The following is a 22,088-nucleotide window of genomic DNA, read 5'->3' on the forward strand; positions in this document are numbered from 1 at the left end:
CGACTTTCGTATTATTGTCTCCATCGCCCATGCACCAACGCCTCGAGTCAACTTGAACCACCTTCGAGGGTACTTGAAGCCAGACCACCACCACTACTACTACTGATCAGAACTGAACAAGACCCTCGCTCGTTATCTTTGTTCTCTACCTCTCGGTCAATTCTGTTCCTCGTTCATAGCGGTCGTCCTCCTGCGCCAGCGCAACTCACAACAACCCTGTAACCGCCTCTCGATCCCCTCCGTCTTTCTCGACCGAAAGTACCCAGTGTCCGCGCCTGACCCAGTTGCCCTCGATCGACGATTGCTCTCCCAGTCTGCATGACAGGACCTCGTCAGGCGCCGAAGTGAGAACCATACCTCTGCGCGACGATACCCCGGTCCTTCGCCTATTCCGCAGGAGCTCCTCTCCCGCGCCATCAGACTGGTCCAGTCACGCACAACACACATATTCTGATATCGCAAAACCGCGCTCGGCCTCAAAGCTACCGTAGAACAGGGTCTACCGGAAGATGTGATGGTCGTGTATTAGAGCGTCCATGTGCCCAGGTCTTGGCTCCCAACCGGTCGCTTCGACGGAGTCGCCAGATCCGGTGATGGAGACATAGGATTCTCCGTTGCGACAAGATGTCCCAAGGCACGACCGAAAGAAATTCAGATACCCAAAAGAGCCCGAAGACCCAGCGAGACATCATTGACCTTACAGGTCGTTTAGATCAACGCCTACACCATTTGCGCGAGTCCGTCCTCCCAAGACAGCCCTATCTTCTTTCCGTACCGTCCGACGTCCCCTACCGACACAGCTCGCGCTTTGTGAATACTTGGTATGAGGGCACCCCGTTTGGTTCTGAAGAGGAGCAGATACAATACGTGAGCTTTCTTCCCCATCAGGGTGAGCACGAGGCTTTACTGAAAGTCGAGGGTGGGTGGGCGGACGAAGAAGGAAATTTCATTCAGGAAGAGCTCTCTCCCAAGACCGTACCTGCCAGCGGTCGCAACACACCCGCTGAAGTCGGACACCGGAAGAAGATTAGCTTGAAGGACTACAAGACGAAAGGCAAGGGTTCGCCGGAGACCACGTTCCAGTCACAGCCCTCACAGGAGGGGAAGACAGAAGTGACTGAAAGCTCCAAGGTCGAGGGCATACCATCTGAGCCGACAGAGGCCCCCGAGCCGAAGAAGCAAGAGAAGGCTGTCTCACCGAAACCATCCGTCACCACGCAAGACTCCGCCACGGCCCAAACGATACCCTCTCTCGACGGCGCGGCGTCTCCTCCTAGTCGTCCGGGGTCCCATCTGAGAAGCCCTCCATATCCTGTGAAAAGAAGGAAATTATCACCATTATCGGAAGAGCCTGAGGCAGAGGAGAGGGGTTCCAATCTCGAGACGCAGCCTCCAGTCATGAAGATGCCAACATTGTTGTCACCCACACTCCCCTCTCCGGAGAAGGAGAATGACCTGCCGCAACTGCTGTCCCCGGTCCTGCCTCCCTCACTGGCAAAAGCCATCTCGACCTCTCCCAGCTCTGCGTCCATCGGTAGTCCTGCGATGGCGCCACATCACCGCACTGACCCGGTCCGCTCCATCCTCGCGCGTGCTGAGCTCGACCAGGATCCGTTCAGTGAGAAGAATGCAGTGTCCTTGGGTGGAAGCCGAGTCCGTTCAGACAGTCAGCACTCGGCACGAAGCTCAGCACCAGGTACACCCAATGCTGCCAGGGTAGCGTTAGGGACGAAACTTCTCTCGAAGGCCGGCGTCCGGGTTGGTACTCCTTTGCATAACGGTGCCCGAGCGAGTCCTGGCCCTCGACAGAGACATACCATTATTCTCAAGTATGGAAAGAAAAACCGAAAGCGAGTCGAGGCTCTGCTGAAACTCGGACCTCGCTCCAAGAAAGAACGGCCCAAACGAGAAGCAGTGGATGGTCAGGCCACCCCTGAGGTCCGGTCAGGGAAAGCGAATGTGCCGCAGCAAACCGTACGACCTCAACAGATTCCCAAGATTAAAACCCACGATGACGCAACCGAGAATGTCAAGACTGAGAAGAAACGCAAAGCAGAGGACAGTCCAGGATCATCCCTGAAGAAGGTAAAGACCTCAAAATTGACCGTTGAAGTAGAGAAACGACCCACCACTCCAGTGCCTTTAAACGGCAAAACGTCTTTCTCAACTCAACCGAGATCGGCGTTCTCAACACCCAAAAGAGAAATGAAGTCGACAGCGATGAGGCGGGTCGAGTCGTCCGATGCATTGGATGTCCCAACACCATCGGGAGACAGAGGGCGGGTATCGACACCGCTGGCAGTTCCCAAACCCTCACCGCAGCCCCCAGCGTCTTTGATGAGTAGGGAGGAAGAACGTCAACAATGGACCAGTCTCAACAATAAGTTCTTCGCGCTTGGAAGAAGTCTCAAGCACGAGGGGTCTTCGATGCTTCCCAGCTCGGACGGGGACGCGAAGCCTGATCAGTCCGCCAAAGCCGTCCTTGTCTTGATCGAAGCACTGCTCTGTTTCATGATCAACATTGCCGCGCAATGTCAAGCCCGTCCAGGGGTGGACCCTGGCTGGAGGTCTATCATCCTTTATCACATCTTCGTCTTCCGAGCATCAAGGAAGTTCCCACATCTACATGGCTTAGTGGTCCAGCTTGGAGCAGTTTGTCGGCAATACATTCAGAAATACGACATGGACCGGCTTGCACGGGATCCGCTGCCCGAGGATTACTGCAATTCAGCACCGACTCCCGGGAGCGACGGTAATACCAAGACGAATGAAGACAGTGAGAGGTACAAGAAACGATACGTGGAGTTCAGAGATGATCTCATCCATAACGCTCGCGAGCTGCAGACCGCCTGGCTCGATGGGTCGCGGTATCTCTCTATTGATTTGTTGAGGCGCGAGTACCCGAACACCTGGGCAAAGCGGAACCAAGACACCAGCCTCCGACTGCAGGAGAAGCTGTCGCCTTTGAAGATCAACAAAGATTTCTATCTACCCATGGACACCAATACCACGGCTTTCGAAGCTGCACGATTTGGCGTTTCATTTCTTGAGGAGTGGGCGGAGAAGGAGAAGATCGACTGGAGACCGAGAATCGAATTATGACACACTGGACACAATGACTAGCATTCTTCTCACTTGCTTAATATGGTGCAAAGGCATGTGTCCACACGTACGAGCCATGTGGTGGAACATTGAGGAGCTAGAGCTTGACAATAGCCAGGACGGCAGCGGAACGGCTTGTGTTGAGGGGCATATTGCAGCATGATTGTATGATGTTTGATCGTCGATGAGTAAAGATACCCGAGCTTTTTCTTTCAATAGCTTCAATCTCAAACAACAACAGCGTTTTGAAAAACAATTTCGAGATCAACCAGGCTATGGGATTTTTGGTGAAAGGTTGCACATGTTCGTAGCTGTATCTCCAGCCTTGCAGACGTTGGGGGTTCAGCCTTGGGAGACATACTAAGTCCAAGGACTGCCAGTGGCGGTGCCTATAGTCTACCGGATGCGGCATCTAAAGGGTGCTTGTCCCACCGTAGAATCCTCGCAACTCTGCGGATTCCCAGCAAGCAACCTTTGGGATTCCTGTCGAATGGCTCCCTCATGCAGCAGTTGCCTGCACAGCGGGCAATGATTGCATGATTGCTTGAATGATGGATGCGATAGGAAGAGAATGTCCCTCGATGACGATCCGACCGAGTTCGAGGGCATCCTGCCCGTGATCCCCGACGACTCACCACCCGTCTTCAAAGACTCGAGAAGCAATGCTGCCACGGGCGCGTCTGCGGCCGGCGTACGTGCCTTTACCGCGCAGGTGGTAGCCTTCTACTTCCGCGCACCTGTCAAAGCCTTCTTCAGGACCCGAGTGGACTACTTGGTGCGTTGTGATCTTGTCACCAGCCCAGCCGCGGCCGCACGCCGAGCCAGTCCGATCGTTAAGCTAATCCCATGTCTTGCTCCATGTTAGGCGTATGCTAGATCCATCAGCCCTGATGTACAGAGCGGGCGGTTCTCGTGGAGGAGCACGACACCAGGAATCCTGGCTCACGCCATCAAACAATACGGATGGCGATTCGTTCCAGAGCAGCTCCTGCTGCCGCTGACCGCCAACGTCGTCGTCGGAGCAGCCTTGTATACCTCGTATCTCCAGATCCTGGGCCGGCTGCACGAACCTTCAGCACAGTCCAGGAAGACGGTGTATCCTCCTCCGCCACCCGCGGCGACCTTCGCTGCTGGATTCGCCGCGGGAACTGTCCAAAGTGTCCTCGCGGCGCCATGGGACGCCCTTCAAGTCAGGTTTGAGCAAAGAGGAGACAAATACCAACATACCACCATGTGGCAGTATTGCCGAAGCAAACTGCACGAGATCGGCCTTCGAGGCGTGTTCGCCGGATGGGGCATTTCATTCTTGAAGGACAGTTTCGGGTCCGGCATCTTCTTCTCGACGTTCGAATACGTCAAGGCCCAGGGCTACTATTCGTTCGTGCGATGGTATTATGGTGCTCTGGGAGGTGCGGCCGTCGACACGCTCGCGCAGAAGAGAGGCAGCGTCGCGACCGAAAGCCAGCCGACGGCCGTCATCAGACCCCACTATGCCATCGAGCCGGCCTTTCTCATGCTCGCCGGCATGACGGCCTCAGTGGCCCAGCAGGTCGTGCTGTATCCGTTATCAACGTTCCAGACGCTGCACTACGAACGGCTCGAGGATCTGGACAAAAAGGCCATTGAGCTCGATCGCGTCACCTCGACCCACAAGGGACGCATGCTTCGCGCTTATTATCGTGCCTACCAGGAAACGTGGCGCCAGGCTCAAGCACAAGCCGCACCGGTTGGTGGGATCAGGAGCTGGCTTTTCAGAGGGTTCTGGTGGTTCACCATTCGCCAGGTCCCCAGTACTAGTGCTGGGTTGGTCATTTTCGAGTTGGTTCGTAGGAAATACGGCCTGTCGAGCGACGAGATCAGGATCACTAAGGATGGGTACGATATCCTATTGACTTAGAGGGAATGAAGAGGCCATAGGACATGCCGTCGTGACCTCTTTATCTCTGATGGGTGCCATACGGATACGAATGCACACACAGGATGAGCTGCTCCCGGACTCCAGTCTCGTACTCTTTTACTTTAGGTAGGCACCGACCGGTGACAGTGTACTCGACACAGAAAACACATCCATGGGGCAGATCGTTTCCTATCCCCCATCTGCCATATGTTCTTCGGCTTCGAGCTCGACAAGGAGATCAGCTTCAAGGCCGTCATCGTCTAGACCATGGCCTTCATACCTGTTCCGGCTTGCAGGCGTGTTCTTGACAAGAAAACATACTCGTTGTCGTTGTTAGTGCCATTCGACGTTAAGCGTAAATCAGATTTGCAGGTATCTTCCAGCCGTGGGCAATTTCTTGCGATTGAAGCAGGCGTTCGATGTGACTTGTAGCTCAAGTTGCTTGTTGGTTTGACGAGCTTGGCAGACTTCGACCCTGCCAGTGGCCCCATATCTGCACCTCCCGGCGGATGGAACGACCCCGAACGGCGGACAACTCCTGTTGTGCAGTCATAAATCTCGTCTTCAGTTCCTGCAACACAAGATATTGCGTTTGGTGCATGCTGCAAGATGAGGTCCCTGCGCACAGTATCAGTTGTGGGATGTCATGCAGAAGGAGAGGTGGGCGATGTTATAGTCGGCGGGGTCCTTGATGCTCCTGGATGTAAGTCCATGTATGAGAAGATGATGTACTTCTGGAACACAAAGGACAGTCTGCGCAAACTGCTGCTGAACGAGCCACGGGGTCGATCATCGATGAACACGAATCTAGTGCTGCCACCGTGCAACCCTCAGGCAGATGCGGGCTTTTTGATCATGGAGAGCGACGAATATGCGCCCATGTCTGGATCCAATACCATCTGTACGGCGACTGTCTTGTTAGAGACTGGAATGATACCCATGCAAGAGCCGATCACGCAGTTCAACCTCGACACAGCCGCCGGGTTAGTTGCAGTTACAGCAGAATGTGAGGGAGGGAAATGCAAATCAGTTGCGTTCGACAATGTCCCGTCGTTTGTATTCGTTTTGGATATGCCAATACAGGTGCCGGGGTTCGGAGTCGTTTCTGTCGACATCGCCTGGGGCGGAATGATGTATGTGTTGGTGGATGCCGGTTCATGCAATCTCAGGATCGAAAATAGTCGGGGCCCCGAACTGATCGAGCTTGGAGAACGCATCAAACGAGCAGTCCAAGCCCAATACACTCCAGTGCATCCCGAGAACCCGGGTATCCGGGGAGTGTCGATTCTCGCGTGGACTCATCCGCTCATCCAAGACGATGGCAGCGATGGTAAGACGGCCGTCAACGCGGTCGTGGTGTCCCCGGGACGGTTTGACCGCAGTCCATGTGGAACGGGGACCTGCGCTCGTATGGCCGTCCTACATGCCAGGGGACAACTTCAAGTTGGCCAGACGTTTCGCCACAAGAGCATCATCGGTACTGAGTTTGTCAACCATATTCGGGGCACCACCAAGGTGGGCCAATATGATGCTATTCTTCCCACGGTCAGAGGCAGAGGATGGATCACCAGTTTCAAGGAGATCGTGCTAGACCCTACAGATCCGTTTCCGGAGGGATTCAGAGTGGGCGACCAGTGGCATATTCCCAAACCAGACTCGAAGGGGTAGACCGGGAGAGCAGCGAGAACAGAATCGGACAGAGCGACTAGGACTCAGACGAAGGGCTGGATACAGATAAAAGTCGAAGAGTATAAAGATATCATGCCTACCTCGGAGTGTTCGTTATGGTCAGACTGCGGTGATGTGCTTGTGAAGAGGAAATAGAAATGGGACTGATAGATACCTACCTGTACTGTGCGAGCTCCTTCAAGTTCTGCCTTGAGTCCCAGCGCGTAGTACCTTGAAGAGAGCGCGTCGCGCCAAGATCGTGACGGTACGCGTTTAGTCCGTAGAGTCAATTAGCATCGCTAATGATATTAGTGGACTTCTTAAATGGGCTCTCTTCATACAAAGTGTCACCGCTAGTAGAAGCTAACCCGCTATAGTGCAGCTTCTCAATCACCTAGTAGCCAGGTATGATGCTAATGCCTAACTTGAATGGTGCATCGCGAGCAGCCAAAAAGAATCCGAGCATCCAGACTTGACTTGATTCTATTCATTCACTCCTCCTTATTCTCGCCTTCCCTTTAACCAAGGACGCAACGTCCTCTCATTCCTCTCTTCTTTTTCAAATCACAGTCTGTGCTTCGACTTCGAAGAGCGCCTCTCATCGCCATTAACGCCCGTTCTCCACGCCAGCAGTTGCGCGAGCCGCAACTGTAGACATCGGCATCCCCCTTCATCTCCACCCGGCCTCCCTCGAGGCAGGCAGCAAAGATGGGCGACATTGTCATCAATGCGAATACCTTCTTCGAGCGCCTGACCACCCTATACAATGCTTGGAAGGCTGACAAGAGATCGGGAGATGGTTCATTCGGTGGCGCAGACACGATTGTCGTCCTGACCGGGAAAGCTGATCAAGACACCCAATATGTCAAGAACAATGCCGTCCATGTAAGCGAGTCATACGGATGAATTAGAGTCAAAACATGGCAGATCGACTGACAACATTTACAGTTCTGGCTGCTGGGCTACGAATTTCCGGCGACACTGATGGTTTTCACCCCCGCTGTCTTGTACGTTGTTACGACCGAAAAGAAGGGTGAGTGGCGCGCTCTCCATGACTTCCTGCGCTCATTGCTGACACACTCACAGCAAAGCATCTCCAACCGTTGAAAAATGGCAAAATACCAATTGAGATCCTCACTGTCCACATGAAGCAACCCGAGACGCGAACGCAGGCTTTCGAGAAATGTATCGAGATCATCAAGAACGCAGGCAAAAAGGTCGGCGTCATTCCAAAGGCTGACGCCCACGGCCCATTTGTCGACGAGTGGGTCAAGATGTTCGGCGACCTCTCGAAAGAGATTGAAGAGGTTGACATATCCGCCGCTCTTTCTGCTGCTTTCGCTGTCAAGGACGAGAATGAGCTGAGAGCCATGCGCACTGCTGCTCGAGCAGCAAGTGCTATAATTACGGACTATTGGGTCGACGAAATGTCCGAAGTGCTCGACCAAGAAAAGAGAGTCACCCATCGTACTCTTTCCGATCGGTTGATGAAGAAGATTGATGATGACAAATTCTTTAAGGGTGTCTCCAAGCTGCCGTCGGATTTCGATACCCAGCAGTTGGACTGGGCATATGGGCCTATCGTGCAGAGCGGCGGACAGTACGATCTGGGGATGAACGCCCAACCAAACGATGAAAACCTTCACTCAGGATGCATCATGGCTGGACTGGGCTTCCGATACAAGACCTACTGTTCCATTCTGGCGAGAACTTATCTAATCGATCCGAGCAAATCCCAAACAGCGAATTACAAGATCCTTCTCGCCGCTCACGATGCAGCAATGAAAGAGATCAAGGATGGCGCTGTGATCAAAGACGTCTACAACAAAGCTTTGGGTGTGGTGAAGTCCAAGAAACCCGAGTTGGAGAGGCATTTCGGCAAAGATGTCGGCGCGGCCATTGGCATCGAAGTTAGGGACCCTAAGCTGGTCTTGAATGGGAAGAATACCAGGACCCTCAAGGATGGCATGACAGTCAGTGTCACTACGAGTCTCTCAGATCTGACCAACGACAAGCCCCAAGACAAAAAGGGTGCCAACTATACCCTAGTTTTGATAGACACTGTGCGGGTTACCAGAGGCGAACCTGTGGTCTTCACCAAAGAGGCGCTCACAGACCTCGATTCCATCGAATTCTATTTCAAGGATGACGAGGAAGAGACAAAGCCGAAACAAGAGAAATCTAAGAAGGCCGGTGCTGGCGCCATCGTGACCTCCAACATCAAATCAACGCGGCTTCGGGGTGCAAATAGGCAAGACAATGCCAAGGAGGAGGAAGAAGCCCGCCGACGGGAGCATCAAAAGGAGCTCGCCGCCAAGAAGCAGCGTGAAGGCCTTGAGAAGTACGCTGAGGCTACCGGGGACATGAACGGAGAGAACGAGAAGAAGTTCAAGAAGTTTGAATCCTACAAACGTGAGGGCCAGCTTCCCTCACGCACCAAGGATCTGATCGTCTGGGTCGACACCAAGGCCTCGACCGTCATCCTCCCGATCATGGGTCGACCGGTACCGTTCCACATCAACACGATCAAGAACGTCAGCAAATCGGATGAAGGCGAGTACACCCACTTGCGATTCAACTTCTTGTCTCCTGGTCAAGGTGTTGGACGTAAGGATGATCAGCCTTTTGAGGATCCCCAAGCCCATTTCATCCGATCCTTGACCGTCCGGTCCAGGGATCAAGATCGTCTCTCAGAAGTCTCGGCGCAGATCACCGAGCTGCGGAAGTCGGCTGTCCGTCGCGAGCAAGAGAAGAAGGAAATGGAAGATGTTGTTGAGCAAGACAAGCTGATTGAGATCCGCAATCGTCGCCCGATTAAACTTAGCGATGTTTATCTGCGACCTGCTCAGGATGGCAAGCGTGTGCCTGGTGAAGTCGAGATACATCAAAACGGTCTTCGATACAGTTCGCCGCTGCGCAATGATCATGTCGATGTGGTCTTCTCCAACGTCAAGCACCTGTTCTTTCAGCCGTGCGTTGGCGAGTTGATTGTACTCATCCACGTCCATCTGAAGAACCCGATCATCATCGGCAAGCGCAAGACCAGAGATGTCCAGTTCTATCGAGAAGCCACCGACATGGCCTTTGATGAGACAGGAAACCGGAAGCGAAAGCATCGCTTTGGTGACGAAGAGGAGTTTGAGCAGGAACAAGAAGAGCGAAGACGGAGAGCAGAACTCGATCGACTCTTCAAGGGATTTGCCGAGAAGATCTCGGATGCTGCCCGAGATTACAACATTGCTGTCGACATCCCCTTCAGAGAACTCAGCTTCAACGGTGTTCCCAATCGTAGCAACGTGCTCATGGCGCCGACCACAGATGCCTTGGTCCAATTGACCGAACCACCTTTCACGGTCATCACGCTTGATGAGATCGAGATTGCCCATCTCGAAAGAATCCAGGTAAGCGATTCAATGACCTACACTACATGATCCCTTGCTAACTATTTCCACAGTTTGGCCTGAAAAACTTCGATCTGGTCTTCGTCTACAAGGATTTCCATCGGCCCCCCACCCACGTCAATACCATCCCGGTCGAATTCCTTGATCGAGTCAAGGAGTGGCTTGACAGTGTGGACATTGCCTATACTGAAGGACCCCTCAACCTGAACTGGGGAACAATCATGAAGACCGTCACCACCGATCCACATCAATTCTTCAAGGATGGCGGTTGGAGCTTCCTTGCCACCGACACTGATTCGGAACAAGAAGATGAATCAGAGGAAGAAAGCGCGTTTGAGATGAGTGACTCGGAGCTGGCCGAGGCCAGTGAATCGGAGAGCGACGATGAGAGCGAATTTGATGAAGACGCCAGTGCCAGTGACGACGAAGGAGAGCCGGATAGCGGAATGAGTGACGAAGGAGAAGACTGGGATGAGATGGAGAAGAAGGCCAAGAAGGAAGACCGAGCAGGTCACACGGAGGAAGAAGACAAAGGTGGCCGAAAGCGGAAGAGATGATCTGTTTGTCTCTGTTGAGCAGGCGCATGGCCTGCATGCTTACCATGCTCCTTCAATGGCTCTTTGAACTGCGGCGGTCGCCAGAGTAAAGGCCTGGAAGCGAAGTCGAGAAGTCAAAGTCTGCATTACTAGTTTTTGGACAGTTGGCATCTGCGCTGCTAACAAAAAGCCTGGCAGAGCTTCTGTCTCTGTATCCATATCTGTGCTTGACTCCGAGATACCTACCTAATGTATACCTAGTAACTACGTATTCTGCGTATACCCACCTCATGGATGTCATATTGCAGCCTTGTTTCCGACAAGGCTGTCGCCAAACAGTCAGGCCACGTGATAAGAGCACGTGAGCCGGCCCACTCGACAAATGATTGGTTGGCTGATTACTAAGTCGGCATTTGTCGGGCGCATATTGCGTCGTTCTCCAACTCCAATTCCTCATCTTCCGCCGGGCCAGTCTTTTGTATTTCTCATCATCCATTCATTCCACTGCGCTGCACTGCACAGCATCGACCCTTTTGCCGTCGGTCTACAACTACCTTGTCGTTCTACTCCTTGGGTTCTATCCATTCCTCGTCAACTAGTCGACTCGATTCGCGACACCCATACACAATGTCCTGGTTCAGTTCCTCACCTACGCCTGCGCAACCTGCGGCCGGTACGTCCCTGTTCTGGTTCTCGTTCGTGTCTATGTCTTTCTGTTTTTCAGATATGTTGTGTGAGAAACAAGGTCTTTGGAGGAAACGGACATATGGGAATACAACATTGGATGTCAAGTCCATGTGAAAGAGCTTGATGGGATATCTTCTGGCGGGCGTTGTTGCGTGGACCGTTGCTCCTCGAGTGCGCGAAAGAAGGATGAGAAGGGCAATACACCGTTGCAGCAGCGCAGGTCTCAGAGCTCCTGACTAGCCCGCATCGACTGACTCCGAACAATTACTCAATGGTTGCTCTACGCTGTAACAGTATGATGCTTCCGAGCAGTTATTGGACGGGGTCGGGGAAGAGAGAGCGCGGAACTCTACATGGCTCGATATTCATGAGGATCATGGCCAACGACCGTTGAGGTGGCCGATTGCATTGCATCCACATTCTTGTGTTTCACTTCACCTTCTTGTTTTCGAGGAGAGAATTGTTCGGCTAACATGAGCACTTTGTCACCCATAGTCACACAGCCGTCCACGCCGACCAATCTTGCTGCAGACCTCAAGCCCGCTGGCCAGGTGGAGAAAGTAAAGGTACGACCAATCTTTCCCCTGGGACAACGAGTTTGCCTACGTATTGTTCCTTTGGGTATTTGCATTCCAGCTATGACGGTCTGGCTAACAATCTCCATCATCTGTCTAGCCCTGCTGTGTATGCAAAGACGAAAAGTCCCAGCGTGACGAATGCATGCTGTTCTCCCGAGCCGACGATCCCCAAGAAGACTGCAAGAGCATGGTCAGCCGGTACAAGGACTGCATGGCGACATATGGGTTCAAGATCTGAGAAGAACTGCAACCAAAATTAAGATTGAAATGAACCAGAAAAGCAAAACTAGACTGAACATCAGCATCATCCGCTCCGTGCGCTTTGCCAGGGAGTTCAATGTATCTCATCTCGCGAACTTTCCAGTGGGAGCTACGTACTTCGCATTATGGGGACTTTGTGGCATTGAAATGGGATGGCGCAGCAAGGCAAGTGTAATATCACACATATAAGCATACGGCGGAGTTGAACGGACTTTTGGACTCAAACTGGCTTCGGAATGTACAGAAGAGAATGGAGAGGAGAGAATAGGAGATCGCTCGTTAGGAGAGTCAATGCGTTGCAGAAGGGGTGTCATGTACAGAGGACACGCAGAATGGAGGACTGAAGGTCAAATTGAGGCCAGGCGGCCTTCGGACCCCGGACCCTTGTACAACAGTCATATTCGTTCTCATCGGCAACACCATACCGAGATAGGTTGCAGTATATCACGTCACCACTCCTCAAGCCAGCACCAGATATAGAGTAGCATGACCATGCTGAACGCGAGAGATATGCTCCATCCGTCACAACAACCCAGTTTCGGGCCCAAACAACCGAGATCAATATTGCACTCCACACCGTCCATTTGTGACAAACCCCATTTCTCCTCATTGTCATGTCGCCTACAGGGCGTGGAGGAGACTCTGCATGCCGACTTCCATATAATCATCCCGTTTGAGTAGATAGGGCCGGAGATTCTCCTTGCCCAGATTGCCGAGGACCTGACTTCGCAAACGCTCCTTGAGGGCGTCGGGCAGCAAGACGAAGATACTGGCAATCTCGGTCAAGACCTCGAGACTGGCTTTGAAGGGATCGTCCAGATTCCACGACCTCAGTAGCTGCACGTAGCGGCTCATGTCGCGGGCCAGCATGACGCCGCCGATGCGGTTGACCTGGTACTTTGTGAAATGCTGGAGCAGCTGGGCGCGGAAGCCGACGGCGACCTCGGTGAGCAAGGCGTGCAGGTTGGCGCCGTCAAAAGCCTCGGCGGCCGTGTCGTGGAACAGGGCCAGAAAGCGGCAGACGCTGTCGCACGTCGGGGTCTGGGCCTGTTCCAGGGCGGCGGCCTCGGCCTCGGTCTCTGCGCGCGGGCGGAAATCCGTGCGGGTCTGGGTCGACAGCAGGCGCGCGGTCCAGTTCAGCACGGCGTCGATGGTCTGCTGCTCGATGGTGTTGATTTGGTCTTCGATGCGGGCCACGGCGGCGCGCGTGCTTTTCTCCATGTCACGGCGCGCCGTCAGGCTCGGCCCGGCCAGCGGGATCAGGAGCGTGTTGACGCAACTCTGCACCAGGTGCGTGATGTGGACCGCCGTCCGGAGGATCGTGAGGTACGACAGGTCCGGTTGTTCGCGTTTCGACGTCTCCGCGGCCGACGCGCTCTCCGCGGCCGCGTCGAGAGCCACTTCGACGTATAACTCGAGCAGGTTCTTCAGGATCAGGTTCAGCAGCGCCGCCACGTCTTTGGGCGTTTCGGACCCGCCGCCGAGTTCAAGGCCTCGGCGCACTCCTTCGGCAAGCCATTTCAGCATTCTCTTGGCGAATGCTACGTGTAGTCTGCCGTCTTCTTCGGACAGATCCATGCCCGGCTGGGCCTTGTCCGTGTCCTTGAGCCCGGCGACGGAGAGAAGAATGCGCTTTTGTGTCGGCGACATCTTCTCCAAGTCGAGGCTTTTGACGTACGCGTCTGTGGCCTCTCGCGCCGAGGCCAGGAGTTCTTGCCCGCGGTTCCGCAGTGATGCGAGATACGTCTTGGGTTCCTTCTGCCGGCGGGAGTGGAACAGCTCGAATTTGAATAGTAGTGATTTATACAACTCTTGCAGGTTGTGCTTCTCCTTGTCGATGTAGGCTGACCCGCCGAAGTAGGGGGTGAAGAGTTCGTCGAGCTGCTGGTCTAATAGCTGGCTCGTCTGAGAGGTGACGGAATCCGGATGCTCCGTCAACCCGTGTGCTTTGAGGTCTTCCACAAGGATGCTGATGTAGCTTCTAGCCGCCTGCAGCGATCTCAGATATGCAAGCGTGGATTCCGACTCGGCTTTTTCCAGCACAAGCTCCAGCCTTTGCTGGATCGATTGCTGGAATACCCTCTGCACGAATTTGCCCAGCACTTGTTCCGGGTAAGGGAATGCTCTTTTGATGATCGCGGACTCTTCTTGGACCACCACCTTGACTTCGTCAATCAGGGATTGCAGACCAGGTTCGACGCCGGGGAGATCTGCGTCGGGGTCCGACAGTCGCATCCAGGTTTCTTGGTCGCCACCGATCTCGTCGGTCACCAAGTTGCTCCTGTCGATGAAGAACTGGTGCTGGTTCACGAAAGCCGCTTGGACCGATGCGCCGCCGTTGAAATCTTGCAATACGATGGCGCAGTTCTTCATCTCCTCGAAATTCTGTCGTCTGTAGAAATCATCAAATAACTTGAGCATGTCGTTCTCCAGTGTCTCGATGAATTTTTCGATCACTTCTCGCGTGTTGAAGTTCCTGCCGCCGCTCCCGACCACCCCGTTCGTGATGCCGACCGGGTGATTGGAGTCGCCGTTGACCTGTCCGTGGCTCTTGGGATCGAGCCGCTGACTTATCCGGAGCAGTTGGCGGGCTATGTTGGCGGATCTGATCTTGCCTTCGCCCGTGCCAGACCTCCTCAGATTCTCCAGCTGCGTGAGCTCGCCTCGGTTGCTGACTTCGTCCCAGCACTCGATCAAGAAATGCGCGTCCATGGCTTTTCTCCGTTGTCGGTCGAGCTCTTCTATCCGCCGGCCAGTCTCGACGGCGACGTTCCCGCCCCATTTCTCCCCGCGGTCCGACTTCAACGAAGTGTCGAGTTTACGGAAACTCTCAATGGTCTGGTTGAGCTTCCGACCCAGCGTCTCCGTATTGCTGGCGTGTTGGGCTTCCGCCCTTCTTACTGCTGCCGCGAGCTCATTTTCCCGTTGCTCTAGCTCCCCCGAGAGTTCGTCGAGTCGCCGTGAGGCTTGCTCGAAGGTTCGTATTAGAGGTTTTGGGTCGAAGGGTGCCTCGGCTCCGTGAGAGCGACGATGGGAGGGTTGCGCGCTCTCGGTCAGAGATTCGATGAAGTCTTTGGCTATGAAGTCGCGGTCGGAGAAGTCGTCAAGGCTGAATACCGGGCCTTTGGGGAATATGGTACGGCCGGGTTGATCTGAGGAGTAGGATGATCCATGCTGTTGCTGGGAATCCATGTCGGGTTTAATGTGTATATTGAGCGACCATCTTCGGTTGTGAAGCGCACACACCCTGTCAAAATGAGAATGAGCACATCTCAGCTAGAATGTTGTTTTGGACGCGGTCCAGGAGTGTTCTCCAGGTATGAATGTCCTGTTTCCTGTGTCCTGTGTCTTGTGTACTCTGCTGCCTCGACGACTGGGACTTGAAGTTCGCGTCGCTTCCCTCCGCACCCGGAGAATAGTTTCTCCGGTCCGGACCCCTGAGAGGCCTTGTCCACCATACTCTGGACTCTATATCATCAATATCCTCAAAGGCTGTTTCTTTCCCTCTCAGTATTGCCGGATCGTATCGATAACGGTTACCGGTTGTTGTCCGAGTACATCAACAAGCTTTCACCTCCTGACTTGACTGGTCTATTCATTTACAGGTTTGGCCACTACGATCGCGAATCGCACTTTGCCAGGAGGGTTTCAGGATGGCGGTCCAGAAGACTCTTCGAAAAGCCTCTCTGTTATGCATATGCTGATGTGTGTCTACGTCGTAGGATGTATCACCAGTCTCTAGGCCCTGTTGCTGATAAATAGGTCATGGATCAGTGGCAATACAGCAGCACCCTGACGCCTCCTCGTTCTATCTCGGCAAGGCTGGTATGCATGCAGACTCTGCCGCGGTACCTTTTCCAATGTGGCGCAGACTAGTACAGCTCCTGCGCCTTCAGAGGACAACACTGTCCAAGACATTACTTCGGGCCTAAAACGCTAGAGAAGTAGCCTTGAGCAGCATGCTTATCCGCCTTTTCTCAATCTGCAAAGAAATCAGCTTGTTGCTCCCTGCCTGAACCAAATTCCAAAATCTCACACCACAATGGCCGAAGATCGGTGGGAGAAGCAGGAGTTGAGCAAGGTCAACATGCTCTATGGACCAGGAACAATCCTGGGGTGGTATATGACACTGACCGCCTGTTTGATATCTTGGACTTTGCATCCACGCCGCAGGACCCAGGACAGCATCAGTGCCGACTTGATCACTGGCCTTACTTTGCCTATTGTTGCTGTTGTCCATCTCCTCTTACAGATACATCAGTCTTCTCGGCGATTGAGACAGTCTCCGCCTCTGGATTCGGCTCTCGATCTGTCACAAATAGCGCAAGCCATTGAAGCGCCTTTCGTGGTCACCGAAGTTTTCATGAGCCTGAGCGTAATCATGTTTGTGGTGGCCGTGTGGAACATCACGATTCGACGATTCGTCATGGTGGGAACGATGGGCCTCCTGTGCTATGCGGCCGAATGCTTTGTCTACCTGTCCGGGTTCTCAAGGGGAGGCATCAGCCGCTCGTTCAGCAGATCTTTTCTTGCAAACTCAGACAGCCTGTTGACCTTCGTCACAGTGCTGCTGTCTGTACTGATATTTGTGACGACGCTGTTGCTCTGGGTGTTCTTCAACCATTAAAGACCTGCCAAGAAGAGAACGAGGGCAGCTGTGGCTAACCCGTCCCCAATACACTCAGAGACCTCCGTTCGCGCGGTGACCTCTGGGGCAATCCCGGAAATAGACCAAGGCGAAATCCACGAGCTTTTGGAGCAGGGAAGATATTTGGGGGTGCACCTGGAACGAGAGCAGATCGGTCGCCAACAGATGGAGATCGTCCAAAGTCAGAACCAGACGCTCGGGGTTTCGCGGCAGGAGATAGAAGACAGCCGGAGCATGAAACTCATCACGATTATGACTCTGTTTTTTCTGCCGGCGTCCTTCATATCGAGCCTGATGTCGATCGGCTTGGCCCCGCGCCTCGACTCCACGGTCGATGAGAAAAAGCCGTTGTTCTTACCAACAATCAGCAGCGACGCCGTCTTTTTGTTTTTATTTTCCCAAGACGCCATCATCCTGGGCAGACCTGGACCAGATAGTGGCCGTGCTGGCTGGAAGTACCGTGCTGGGCTTCAGCTTGTACTCAGCCGTCAGTACGAGGTACAGATTGAGGCGCGAGCAAAGAATCCGGGAGGAAGAATTACGTCGTCAGAACGATATCCGACTGAGGCGAATTCTGGTGCAATGGGATCCGGATGAGTCCACAAGGTGACTGAGTCTTTCACAAGGGGATGAAGCTACTTCGGTGACATAACTCCCGGTCATTCCCTTGCTGTCTCACCAATCAATAGATTTGTTGCGCAAGTGACAGCAGTCTGCGAGGCTATAATGGATCAGGGATGAAGTCAGGCTCGGAGCTTTATAACAGGGATAAAGGGGTTGCCGGACATATTTGGCGGCAGTCCCAGAAAGGAAATTTCGGTATCTACGCCCACAGGGGACATAAGAACAGCCACTGTATGTTAGGGATCTGAGGTACCTGTAACTCCCACAGCGATATTGAGTAGATATCTGTATGCCCGACAGAGGAGGGATGCTACCGAAGGAGATGGGAACAGCATGAAATAGATGGATGCATGTGATATACCGGGTGGAGACTGGAGCCGGCAAAAAAGAGCGCACATGCGAACCCTCTCTTATATTAGGTACCTAGAGTACTAGTAAGGTATCTAGTACCTAGAGAGCTAGAGGCATCTTGTACTCTCTTTCATTACTCTGTAGACAGCCACATGGCGAGAGCATAGGAGATGAAGAAGAATCCACAAAAAGCCCACTACTAAGAAATAGCTACCCATTAATCATATACTAAAATGTACTAAAACGTATACCGTGAATGTGAGTGGCTGCAAGGGAATAATTTTTACTCCTGCCGTGCACTATGCTAGCCAAATTATCCAATCATAAAGCTGAATATGCTACTAGTTCACATCACTAGTCCTGATTGGGATGTACCAGCGCGAGTGGCATGTGATCAGATGTCATTTTCCCAATTCCCTCTTCTGTCCATCACCATCACCACCATCACCACCATCAACCGTCGCCGTCATCTTTTCTCCTGCTACCATACTACACACTACCATTACCACGACTCTACCTCCCACTCCGGCCCTTTAGGGTCTGCCTACTTCTTGTATTCCCTCCGGAGGTCTCCCTACTCTCTTACAACACCTCGACGGCTCTCTGCACTCCTCTCACCCTCATTCATGCGCTCGCAATGCGCTCGCGCACAATGTAGAGCGTAGGCCTCGGCCCATTTCCAATCACCCGCGACTGTGCCGCCCACACCAGCATTCACTCCCTCGCCGATTCATACCCCTTCACTCAACTCGCTTCATACGATTCCTTTCTAAATGGACTCACAAACGCCAAACCCTCCTTATGCCGTTCCGCCTCCCTTCTCGCCTCCTCTATCCGCCCATCGCTCATCCACCGATGCGCACAAATCGGCCTCGTTTGATATTGACATGATGCGATTGGACCATGATCGCTCGACCAGAGCCGCCAGCGTCTTGTCTGGCCTGTCAGCTGAAGACATGGAGGCTGCTGAGACACTCAATAGTCTCCAACAAAGTATGTTGCGCAGTGCGATTCTTGTCGCGACTCTCTCATTGCTGACATGTGATGTTAGAATACCACTCTCCCGGGCAATCACAACCTGCGCCCACACTTGTCCAGACCCAAACCACCTACGACTCCGACCAACCTGAACCTCTCCTACGGCTCTTCACCAGCCAATATCCTCTGGCCGGAAGTCTGATCAATGGTTCGTTATCTGCTTACAAGACGACCCAGTCGTATATTCCCGGTGCCGAGTGGACGGAGAGAAATGTCGGTCTGCCTATTGCCGGCACAGTTGCCCGGATATCAGGGGTCGAAGGTGGTCTACGATGGGCGCTGCAATCGAAGAGGGACGAACGATCGGCTTCCAATGTGACACAGTCCTCCGATGTGGAGAAGGGTTATGCAGACCTCGCTCCTGACGGCACTCGACGTTCCAGTTCGGAGATGATGTATGGCGAGAATCTACCGGCCTACAATCCTAGCGACCGGTCGCCTCCCTACAGTGAGCAACAGGGCCTGTTGAAGTCTGGCGACAGTCAACCTCCCCCGGGATGGCGCCAACAGCTCGTCATATCCACCAGCGGACTGGGCATTGCCATGAGAGAAGACTCGATTCGAAGTCTCCGGTATTGCCTAAGCTGGCTGCGATGGGCCAACGGTCGTCTCGGTGAGGCGATCCAGAATCTCAAGTCCCTCCTTGAGCGCTGGGATGAAGGTATCACTCCAGGCGAACAATCATCTCTCGTGTCGGTGGCGAGCATGACCCAGACCCAGCAAGAAAGAAGACAAGCGGCATTGTTGGCTCGGATTAACGCTCTCAAGGCCGACGTACTTCAAACCCTCAAACACGTCGTTGGCATTGTGTCAAACTACGCAGGTGGCGCATTGCCTCAAAACGCCCGTGACCTGGTCCACAGACATCTGGTCAGCCTCCCACAACGGTTCAACCTTGCCAACATGGCGGGAAGCGAAGAATCCGATCCCAGCTCGGCGGCAAGGTCTGAGGTGGTCAAGAGTGGAAGACGGGTCATGCTGCTGGCCGAAGAAGGCCTGGACATGATGACCCAGGTCAGTCGCGTTGTCAACGATACCCTAGTCAGCGCAGAGGGATGGTGCGAGAAACTGGGAAGAAGCGCCCCACAACAGGGCGGACACGCTATGTCGCTCGACGAGAAGGTGAATGGTAACAGAGAAACCATGAGGAGTGAGACTGTTGCTCCGAGTGAGGGTGACCATGAACGGGAAGATGTTCGAATGCAGTTGTAACAACAGAAGCGGGGTTTACTTGTTCTATTCATTTTCAAGGCGCCAGACTCGGGTTTTGCGGCGTTGTCTTGCATTTGCTCCTGGTCAGCGTTCAACATGGGTTGGCGAATGTGATCTGCGGAGATTGTATTTTGAGGGACAGTCAAGTCACGGAGGACGAAGGAAGGGGAAAAGTAAAGGATTGTAGTGTATGAATGTCTCGAGATGATGGTGACGACGACTCATATTCCTTCTTGCGTATGACCCCTTCGATCCGAGGTGTCAATGTTGAATGAAGAGGAAATGAACATTCAAATATCTCTTGGTTATAAGAGCGTTTCATCCCTTTCAATCGTCCGATATAACTCGATCACTATGCCAGGCTGACCACGAAGTTGGCTGTCAGTGCATATAACATAGATCCAGCGCGCATCATAACACGAGACATGTTCGGATGCAGTAGCAGTTCCGTGGTTGACGTGTTTGAGTCTCATTTCTCGTGTGTATAGTTCGCATACAATACGCATCAGCCAAAGATAGAGAGTCGAGTAGAGCGACCGTTGCTATCCCTTGCAGTGGTTTCCTTTCACTAGGAAGCCGAACCGGGAAGAAACCAAGGAAACAAGACATGGGCATGTCGAGAAGACAGTGAATCGAATTCAATAGTGTTTATTTTGCTAATAGTTCTACCTAACAAGCGTAATCATAAAGCATATTTCCCCCCTTCCTGAGCATTCCGATGACTGTACGCTCAGGCTCATGCCAATGTTCCATAGAATCGCCAACTCAAAATCCAGATTCGGACCAGATCCAATCAACGATCACTTCCACTTCCACTTGCATCTCTGGTCTTGATTGGCCTTGCACTGTCGTTCCCAGGTCTATTTCCCTTTCAGACTTTCTTTGGGTCACGTTCGGTGGATCTGGTGGTCACCCAAAGAAAGTCGGAGGCTGGCTCATCTTGTCGCAACGGCTGCGGATCTCCACCGGTTCAAGAGCGCAAGATCAGCCCAGTGACTACTCTGCCCACATGGCCCCAAATCCCGAGTCTGAGGGCGCCCTGGGTCATTGGGCACGGCGGTCTCCTCTGTGCCATCCTCGTCTTCCGCAACGATAGGGATGCCGGATCGGCGAGCAGAAGAAGGTTCTGGAGCCAGCGATAGCCACGGCCTAGTCTGGCCGCCGGATCTGACGAACCCTTCGAGCTCATCGTCCGAGTCTATCAACAGCCGGCGGATCGTGCGTCTCCCCGTCCTCGGCGATGGAGTGGTCGTCGAGGATGTGCTGGGCGCCGAGGGGAGGCGGACCCAGTTCCCGTGGCTTCGAAACTGGGAGAGAGGGCCGACCAGATAATTCCCGGTCAGGGTGTTCTCCCACCACTCCTCCGTGGGGAGTTCGTCGTCGTTCTCGTTCTCGTTGTTGTTGTTGTCGTTGTCGTTGTCGTCGTCGTCGTCATCGGACTCGCTCGCTGCCACTGTGAGCCGGACCTCTCGGTGGAGGTCGTTGGCCATTTGTGCTCGGACGCCGTGGGCGATCGAGTCGTCGACATGGAAGTCGGTGGCTTCATTGTTTCCTGGTTGATCCCAGGAGAAGGCCACCGTCGTTGCCGAAGTAACTTCTGGCCATGTCGGTGTCGACAGTTGAATGTCGACGGGCGAAGAGGACAAGAAGGGAGAAGGAGAAGAAGAAGAAAAAGTATCGTCATCGTCTTCCTCGACGAGCTCGAGATGCACGAATGACCATTCCTGGTCTTCGGCTGCTAGGAGCATACGGACATCAGAGTCCGAGGAGGTGTTGGCGTCGAGGGTGCTGCCGTTGCTGCTGAAGGACGACATGATGATATAGTGATTGGTGGTTGGGATGACGGTGAGGAGGGTGTGATTACGTGAATGTAAATGTTGAGAGGGAAGTTTAAAGCCGCGAGAGAGATGATGAGGCCCGAGGTGATATACGGGAGGTAGGAGTGTTGGTGTCGGTTGTCTGGGGGGTGCCTGAGGTACTAGTGGTATGATACTTTGTTGTCCTGTCAAGGGAGAGCGACAGGTGTTCAAGAGATGTTTTGCAACAAGTGTTCGTGTGAGAAGAGCAGAGAGTTGCTTGTATCTG

General features: G+C 53.4%; 9 protein-coding genes across 9 annotated transcripts; 7 read left to right on the plus strand and 2 right to left on the minus strand.

The window, feature by feature from the left end:
- Nucleotides 1-624: 624 nt before the first annotated feature.
- Nucleotides 625-3,102, plus strand: A1O1_02056 (uncharacterized protein; the record flags this gene model as incomplete). The annotated part of the gene is made up of 1 exon (XM_007722968.1): nucleotides 625-3,102. One exon carries the CDS (start codon nucleotides 625-627, stop codon nucleotides 3,100-3,102), a length of 2,478 nt encoding a protein of 825 aa, XP_007721158.1.
- Nucleotides 3,103-3,673: 571 nt separating this feature from the next.
- A1O1_02057 (uncharacterized protein) lies at nucleotides 3,674-4,999 on the plus strand (the record flags this gene model as incomplete). Its single annotated transcript, XM_007722969.1, has 2 exons — nucleotides 3,674-3,877; nucleotides 3,968-4,999. 2 exons carry the CDS (start codon nucleotides 3,674-3,676, stop codon nucleotides 4,997-4,999), a joined length of 1,236 nt encoding a protein of 411 aa, XP_007721159.1.
- Nucleotides 5,000-5,608: 609 nt separating this feature from the next.
- A1O1_02058 (proline racemase) lies at nucleotides 5,609-6,667 on the plus strand (the record flags this gene model as incomplete). Its single annotated transcript, XM_007722970.1, has 1 exon — nucleotides 5,609-6,667. The coding sequence occupies one exon, from the start codon at nucleotides 5,609-5,611 to the stop codon at nucleotides 6,665-6,667; it is 1,059 nt and encodes a 352-aa protein (XP_007721160.1).
- A 708-nt stretch (nucleotides 6,668-7,375) lies between these two features.
- A1O1_02059 (xaa-Pro aminopeptidase) lies at nucleotides 7,376-10,625 on the plus strand (the record flags this gene model as incomplete). The annotated part of the gene is made up of 4 exons (XM_007722971.1): nucleotides 7,376-7,552; nucleotides 7,616-7,700; nucleotides 7,754-10,068; nucleotides 10,122-10,625. 4 exons carry the CDS (start codon nucleotides 7,376-7,378, stop codon nucleotides 10,623-10,625), a joined length of 3,081 nt encoding a protein of 1,026 aa, XP_007721161.1.
- A 1,139-nt stretch (nucleotides 10,626-11,764) lies between these two features.
- Nucleotides 11,765-12,107, plus strand: A1O1_02060 (cytochrome c oxidase assembly protein subunit 17; the record flags this gene model as incomplete). The annotated part of the gene is made up of 2 exons (XM_007722972.1): nucleotides 11,765-11,857; nucleotides 11,967-12,107. The coding sequence occupies 2 exons, from the start codon at nucleotides 11,765-11,767 to the stop codon at nucleotides 12,105-12,107; spliced, it is 234 nt and encodes a 77-aa protein (XP_007721162.1).
- Nucleotides 12,108-12,751: 644 nt separating this feature from the next.
- On the minus strand, nucleotides 12,752-15,322 carry A1O1_02061 (uncharacterized protein; the record flags this gene model as incomplete). Its single annotated transcript, XM_007722973.1, has 1 exon — nucleotides 12,752-15,322. The coding sequence occupies one exon, from the start codon at nucleotides 15,320-15,322 to the stop codon at nucleotides 12,752-12,754; it is 2,571 nt and encodes an 856-aa protein (XP_007721163.1).
- Nucleotides 15,323-16,172: 850 nt separating this feature from the next.
- A1O1_02062 (uncharacterized protein) lies at nucleotides 16,173-17,375 on the plus strand (the record flags this gene model as incomplete). The annotated part of the gene is made up of 2 exons (XM_007722974.1): nucleotides 16,173-16,702; nucleotides 16,760-17,375. 2 exons carry the CDS (start codon nucleotides 16,173-16,175, stop codon nucleotides 17,373-17,375), a joined length of 1,146 nt encoding a protein of 381 aa, XP_007721164.1.
- Nucleotides 17,376-18,526: 1,151 nt separating this feature from the next.
- On the plus strand, nucleotides 18,527-20,003 carry A1O1_02063 (uncharacterized protein; the record flags this gene model as incomplete). The annotated part of the gene is made up of 2 exons (XM_007722975.1): nucleotides 18,527-18,746; nucleotides 18,805-20,003. 2 exons carry the CDS (start codon nucleotides 18,527-18,529, stop codon nucleotides 20,001-20,003), a joined length of 1,419 nt encoding a protein of 472 aa, XP_007721165.1.
- Nucleotides 20,004-20,938: 935 nt separating this feature from the next.
- A1O1_02064 (uncharacterized protein) lies at nucleotides 20,939-21,817 on the minus strand (the record flags this gene model as incomplete). Its single annotated transcript, XM_007722976.1, has 1 exon — nucleotides 20,939-21,817. One exon carries the CDS (start codon nucleotides 21,815-21,817, stop codon nucleotides 20,939-20,941), a length of 879 nt encoding a protein of 292 aa, XP_007721166.1.
- Nucleotides 21,818-22,088: the final 271 nt, after the last annotated feature.

This window comes from Capronia coronata (assembly GCF_000585585.1).
Source record: "Capronia coronata CBS 617.96 chromosome Unknown acBCG-supercont1.2, whole genome shotgun sequence".
Classification (NCBI taxonomy): Eukaryota; Fungi; Ascomycota; class Eurotiomycetes; order Chaetothyriales; family Herpotrichiellaceae; genus Capronia; species Capronia coronata.